At 40.4% G+C, this 7,591-nt stretch overlaps 1 protein-coding gene across 1 annotated transcript; it reads right to left on the minus strand.

Annotated features, from left to right (window-relative positions):
* Positions 1-3,421: 3,421 nt before the first annotated feature.
* Positions 3,422-7,390, minus strand: slc14a2 (solute carrier family 14 member 2). Its single transcript, XM_018668314.2, has 10 exons — positions 7,214-7,390; positions 6,653-6,724; positions 6,362-6,548; positions 5,811-6,000; positions 5,541-5,669; positions 4,970-5,162; positions 4,696-4,843; positions 4,370-4,504; positions 4,208-4,257; positions 3,422-4,100 (listed from the first exon to the last, which is right to left on the minus strand). The coding sequence occupies exons 1-10, from the start codon at positions 7,235-7,237 to the stop codon at positions 3,693-3,695; spliced, it is 1,536 nt and encodes a 511-aa protein (XP_018523830.1). The 5' UTR covers positions 7,238-7,390; the 3' UTR covers positions 3,422-3,692.
* Positions 7,391-7,591: the final 201 nt, after the last annotated feature.

A 7,591-nucleotide genomic window follows, 5' to 3' on the forward strand; every position in this document is an offset into this window, starting at 1 on the left:
CCTCAAGCCCAGAAAGTGGCGAGTTCTCTTCCAGGCTGAAGTGTTGGTTGTCCTCATTGTCTCAGACATCTCAGTCTCCTCAGGTTTGGGACCAACAGCTCGTTCTGTGACACTGTGTCTTTGTGAGACTTGATTTGGTTCTTAAGCTCACACTGAAGACTGTCAGCCTGCTGCCTGGCTGATGTGAGGACATCAAGTTCATACCTTTCACTGAGTTTCTCCAGTTCTGCTTCAAGCGCCTTGTTTTTCACCTTCTCCATCTGGAGCTGAGTGTCAAACTTTTCCTGTCCACCCTTCAGTTCTTTGTGGAGAACATTATTTTTTCTCCTTCTCCATTGGAGCTCAGCCATAAACCTTTTAATCTTGCTGAAGGTCTTTCTTTCTCTCTGAACAGATGTCTGTTTCAGTGGTCTGCTTGCATTGTCCGTAGTAGTATTAGCTTCCTCACAGTGGTGTGTTGATTGCTGAAAGGTTTGAAATGGTGTGGTGTTCTGGAGAGCTGCAGCCTTATATACAGTAGAGCCCTGACAATGTCATAATACACATAGAATGCAATTTTGACTCAAATGTTGGCTTTGATTTTCCATTCCATTCCATTTTTTCCTATTTGTTTACATTCAAAATCACAATCTGTGCCCCACAATCAACATTCAAACTGACTGACAGGTCCAATGCAACAGTTTCACACTGTAGCACGCTTTGCAAAAATCTGAAGCATGGTAATGGCATATAGCTCTATTGAGGCACCCCCCACCCCCGTGCCCCAGTAAAAGCAGTCTGGTGATGCCTATGATACGAAATGATTTTATAAATCCCACCAGGATTTCTTTGCACTTATTTAAAGGATTAAATGACCAAAGTCAGATTTCCACACTGATGGCCACCAGCTTGGCCTAAAAGCTCACTCATGCAAATAACCTAAAAGCTAAAATAAAATAAATTATTAATCAGTGTTATTGTTAATGATTGCAGGGAATGAGTGCTATCAGTGTAAATGTATGGAAACAAGAAACAAAACCTTAATCTGAAACTAGTTGATGAAGGTCTTGAAGAAAGAGACAAGCAATGTTAATGATAAAGCCGCTTAATGGGCTTGAGGCCCACACTATTCACATTTCCTTACATCCTGTACCTACCTCTTACTGGCCTCTGAACTGGCCATACACACCCTTAAAAGGTCCTCCATTCAGAAAACATGCAATTTTTTGTTTAAGATCACTAAACCTTAAACCATTAGCAGTTTTATGTTTCTGTGCAGGCAACAGCCATAGCCTGAGGCATTATGTTTTCAGATTGTCTGTCCTTCCATATGTCCATCTGTCCTATATTGAATGCAACATCTCAGTAACATTCACCTGAAATCAAAGATGAACTGATTAGATTTTGGGGGTCATAGGTCAAGGTCACTCTGACCGCATAAAACACATTTTTGGCCATAACTCACACTGGAACTGCAAGTGGACTGACATGACAGACATACAACCACTAGGTGGTAATTCTAATTGACAACAAAGAACTTGTGATAAATATTTTAGATATCGTCCAAACTATCAGCCAATTAAGAGGGGTCAGCTGATTAAGAAGAAGAAGTTTATCAGGCTCCAAAGTTATCAGTTTGTAGCAGCACAGGATGTGCTTTTGGATGGCTCTAGATTTCATTGTGCAGGTAAAAGGCCCAACCACCCAAACCAGCATCTGTATGCTTCATTAAGCACTGGAATGTTGCAGGCATATTGTGCAACCCAAATAGCATCACCAGACCAGGAAGACTAATAAAAGCACCAATCTCCTGTGCACTGATCACTGATCACTGGAACATGCCAGTGCGCTTTTGAAGGTCACGTTTTCTGACCTATTTTGAGGTTAATTAACTTTACAAAAGGCAGTACAAGTTCAAAGTACAGCATAATTTTCTTACCATGAGACAAGGTGAAGAACAATATGAATGAATATTAATGTTGAGCAATGTTGTCAAATACTTACAGTACTCTGAGTTTAACATATTGCACCATGTAGTATTACCACATTAGACCTTAATGTATTCCTATGGCTAGAATTATGGACTCTACTAACAGTATGAAGGCCTGGCACAGCTAACCCTACAGTACCCTCTAACACTGTCTACAGTAACTCAACTCAAACCTTGGCTTTGTGTCACCACCTGTGGGAGTTATTTTATGGGCTGAAAACCACTGGGACAGGAAAGCAACTGAACACCAGGGATCTCTTATGCAGTCAGGAACTCAGATGTGCTCCTCATATGATTACTGCTCCCACATTTGCAGCCTCACAACAACTTCACAAGACTCCCCTATTAAAAGCCATCTAAGGGCTGCTTCATACTTACCTTACAGAGGGATCTAAAGCTCCTCCTATTTTACTCTGGACAAGAAACAGAAAGAAAGTAGTCCATTCCCCAAATGATCAAACTATTAATTATACACAAGTTAAAGCCAAAGGGGACCTAGTGCTGCTCCCAGTTTAAGCGTATTTTATAAAGTTCATTTTTTTGTTTTACTTTAGGAATATTGGCTTTCTCTTGTTCTCTTTAAAAAGGTTTGGTTTTTACATAGGGGACATGTAAAAAACAGGCTCTGCTGGTTCTCTCATACATACAGATAGAAAAAGTAGATGTCACGGGCCACCTTCCATTCACAGCCCTTCATGTGACTGGGAGCACACCACCACCTGGCCCTCAGCCAACATGAGCAATCAGGATTTGCAAAAGGCATCTCACAGTTCCACTTTTTCAGTGTTGTTGTCTTCTTCAATCATACTTTAATTACATGTAGTACAAACAGTACATCACCTGGGGTAGTGCTGTGTTGTCGCATATGATCTGTATCATCGTGTGCGGTCATGATAGGAATGGTAGGGCCAAGAAAACACTGAAAAGGTGTTAGGTGTGAAAATTGGATTTAGGTGTATACTGGTCTTTCTGAGCTTAAAGATACCTAAGATGAAATATCACAGTGGCGAACTCCACTCTTATATATATATATATATATATATATATTGCATTTCTTCCTGTGATGTAGCTTGTGAGGTTTATTTATGGTAGGTTTAGGATAATTAAAAACCATAAGACAGTGACATGATTTGGTAGGATGTAAACTATAGTTGAAAGTATAGTAGATATATGATTTAAGTGTGTTCTGCACAGTAGCTTGAACTGCACATTGTTTTTAACTTAAAAACTTAAAGGTTTATGTATTTACAGAATTTATAGTGAATTTATTTGCTTTGTCCTTTGCATGTAGGACAAACAACTGTGCCTTACTGCTAAGTGATATATAACAAGAGTTTGACAGTCAAGAAGAATAACTGATCATATCAACAGATTACAGATTTCACAGATTATTTGAAATCATTTTGTATATGACTTCAATACTGAATAAACCAACATGGACTAGACTGATAATTAAAAATAATTATTTATTTATTTAGAAAAATATACATTTAATATATAAACAAGGTCTTACAGAACAAATTAGTGCTACAAAAAATCCTCCAGTAAAACATGACTTGGACTCCAAAGGAACTGCCACTGTTACTATTTTATAGTAAAATATACTGTATAAACATACTGAAAGAATATTTACAGATACACTCATTTACATTCACCGTTTAAGTTCCATTAGCATGTTATCATCTCTCCCCTTCTCTCTCTCTTACTCTGCAGAAATGTAGTATTAAACGTAATCAGCAGGAGTGACCTCAGTTAGATCATTCTGTCTGATTTCTACCTCCTCTCCTGTGTCCTGCTGTTCCACCCCAGGAGTCTCATCATTTTTACTCTCTGATGCCTCAGTTGCTCCTCTCCCTTCTTCCATTCTCTCAAGCTCAAGCCTCAGCTGCTCTTTCTCATTTAGTATCACCTCTTCCTCAATGGCTTTCTGCTGTTCCTCCTGCTCTTTCCTCTCTTTCTCAGCCTTCTCCTTTTTCTCCTGCTTCTTCATCTTCCAGAAGAAGCCCAGGTTTTTCTCAGGGTAAGTTACCTTGGCCAGTGGGAGTTTGAAGATTCTATTGGTCCCCGTGGTTAAGAGGAGGAAAGTGAGGGCAGAGAGACAGAAAGGCCAGGTGCAGGCTGGCAGACCAAACTGCAGGTGAAAAATAAATCATGTTACAGTTAGTAACCTGTGATTATCATATATATATATATATATATATATATATATAAATGCAGTGAGAGAAAGTGTGTACTCACCCTGGACATGATGTTGGCAATGGCTGAGCCGAGGTATGCACAGAAAAAAGCTGCAGAGAAGAAGACATATAACATGAGATAACATTCATACATTCATAGTCATCCTGTCTGGATTAGATGCATTATCAATTAATGTGTTTTATCTTCCAGGTGTCTACTCACCGCATGTGATGGCAAGCAGGTGCACCTGCCAGGTGAGAGCGTAAAACATTCCTCCAATGGCGATGCAGGCAAGCACACAGTTATATCCCCAGAGGCCAAAGTAAATGTCTCCAAAAGGAGCTGCCAGAGCCAGACCTGCAAAATAAACACACAGATGCTGTCTGAGAAGCGATAACCTCAGTTTGGATTGTCTTAATAAACAATGACCCTAATGGTTACTTTACACCTCAACTTTTTGGTCATCTTAGAGCTGAAACATACTATATGTCTGAACAGTCAGGCATCTTATATTGGATGCCTGCCAAGTTATTGTCTGGTCCTCTCACCTGAAACCATTCCCACTGCAGATCCCAGGACAGCATGAGCACAGGTGATGGGGGAAGAGATGAAGAGGGAGATGATGAAGATTCCTCCTGTCCAGGGGTTGTCACAGCCGTAGACTTGGCCAATTCCCACAGGCACTGACATGAACAGCTAAAGGAACATAATTGTAGGTGCACAACAAAGTATTATTGTACACCCTAGGAGGGCTTTTTCAAATCTAACACAGGATTAGATTACAGAATAGGCTACACAGACAAACCCTGGCCTGTCACTGACCTTGGCTACATCGATTTCAGCCCAGGTGATGTTTGGCAGCTCTGAGCGAGGCTGAATGAGGACTTGGGGGAAGTGGTGGTTGTAGTGGCCGGTGGCAACCATGTGGAGACACACCAGGATGTTGAAGGGCAGGGTAAACACTGGCAGATCCCAGCGACTGTTAATGGATGCCAAGGCACTGGACACAATTGGGCTGAAACACAATGATACAACATCATCAGTGTTTTAATATATATTTAACTGAAACAATAATTTAAGTATATATTTTTTATGTGCTTATATTTCAATCACATTCACAGTTGATTCTGCACAATTCCTACTTTTACTATTCATGTAATATTATATAATTATACCAGCAAGTTATAGAGATGCAAGTGTGCAGCATTACTTTCACACCTGTAGCAAATCTGCATCTAGGAGCATTACATTTCTTTCAGTTGCTAAGATCTTTTCGTCCCTAAAGTTCTGGCATATATATGCTTATACTCCAATAAGATAAAGTTTTGACATTTTACATGTCATGGTTTTGTTAATCGCCATGACTCTGCTGTATTGTTTACTATCTGCTTACCACATCATGGACATGAAGATGTTGGGTAGCAGGAGCCACCAGTACCAGTCTCCTGCATTAGAAAACACAGCCATCAGCAGACCCACCAGGATGCCGTTGTAACCATACAGTCCTGCAGCTATTGCGCCTCTGAAGGAAAATAATTTGATTGAATGAATTCATATTTTCCTGTTGTGCAACACAATGTATGTGGCTCGTCCTACATGATCATTTCACATATATTTTTTGTGATGGATGTGAGCTCAAAAATGTGTTAGGGATCTTTCAAACCTGTTCTGTTGCAGGATGAGAGCAGAAATGGTGGCAAAAAGTGTGCCCACAAAGCCATTGAGTGCCCACCAGTAGTTCTGCAGGATGAGGCCAGCAAAAATGATGAGGCCACTCAGAGGGTTATTGACAAACATCACTTGGGCAGCTCCACGCAAAACCCAGTCCAGCAGCTGCAACAAGATGAACTGTTCTAGAAAATGGAAAGAGAGAGCATAGAGAGGGTGCTGACATTAGTGGGCTTCACTCAATGAATGTTGGTCAAGTTTTAGTCTTTTCAGGCAGGGGCAAGATAAAAAACAATCCTGGACGGTGTTTTAACTAAAGACAGATTTATTTAGCAGTGAGCAAAAGTCAATGAGAAGGGACACCTGAGACACTAAAATAATCAGAGGATGAGGGGACATCTGTGTCACAATGTGTCCCTCTCCCAACATTAATAATTACATGCAGTGTAACAAATGTCAGGTAAAGAGGAAAGGGAATCAGTATATATCCCCTAAGGGTACAGTCAGTATCACAGTCAAGTAAGTAAGCAGTTAGTGTCAACTCACTTTCCATCCATTTGGCAAACACTGGCATGTCTCCAGCAAAGTAGGAGACTCCTTTGAGGAAGCGGGCCCTGGCCTTTTGCAGGGCTGTGGGTCCTGCAGACTGCACTGGGTCCTTCTCCTTCGTGTCCTCCTGGGACTTGTCATGCTCAGACGGCGGGTCAGGGTGCGCCATCAGTGGCTGGAGTTCCTGGAGCCATCATTACAGTTAGAGATTAATTGAGAGAGTATAACTACAAACTACACAGAGCATCTGTGTCATACTATATGTCTGAACAGTGAGCACTAACTTACAGTGAAGGTGGCAGCAGGAGGGCAGGTGGGCAGTGCAGCAGAGGTGGAACAGTTGATATTCTTCTGAATATCCTGAAAAGACAGAGACTGTATATAAATACATATATTTATGTACAGTCTTTCAAAATTAAAAAAATATAATACTCTAAATATGAATTTATTGCTTTATTGACTGTATTTGTTACTGTACCTTCATTCTATTAACCTGAAAAACAAATAGGTAAAATATAATCTTATATCTTGTATTTTCTTCTTTAAAAAAATCATGGTTGCTCTATTACAGAGCAGAGATGGTTAAACCAAAACCAACTAGGTACCTTGATATGAATCATTATCCATACAAAATTTCATTACTTAACAATGATCAGTGATATATGTTCACAGCAGTTGAATTTTAATTAATCATCCATCAAAATCAGTGCTCTCAGACAAAAGAATAATAAACCTGAACTTAATACTGTAAATATTTTCCCATTCAATGAAATAGACATGTATTAACTAAAGTTTGATTATGGTTTACTGTCCAGTTGGACTTTGACAAACAGCTACAAGTGCTCCTACCTTTGTGCAGGCTGATCCAGGCATATGTCCCACAATAGGCACAGGCTGCAAGGGTTGCCAGCTTCTGTCGAGCTGCACTACGGAGACTTACACGGAAGGCTTTTATACCAAAGAGAAAACCCCACCTCCTCTCTCCTCTCCACCTCTCCCTCTCATCCACCTCTTCAGTTCCTCTGCTCACTCTTCTAAACGCACGCTTATAACTTTTCCCCAACACTGAAAACCACAGATGAGATGAAGATGAGGTCAGATGAATTCGGAAGGGGTGGGTGGGGTTGTCTTAAGGTGCACGTGTTTGTTGATAAACAATCTAAAGACACTCCTTGTCTCCTAACTGACCTGAAGTGAACTGTCTAAGGTCAAGTTGAATTATTGTTA

This window comes from Lates calcarifer, linkage group LG13, assembly GCF_001640805.2.
Source record: "Lates calcarifer isolate ASB-BC8 linkage group LG13, TLL_Latcal_v3, whole genome shotgun sequence".
Classification (NCBI taxonomy): domain Eukaryota; kingdom Metazoa; phylum Chordata; class Actinopteri; family Centropomidae; genus Lates; species Lates calcarifer.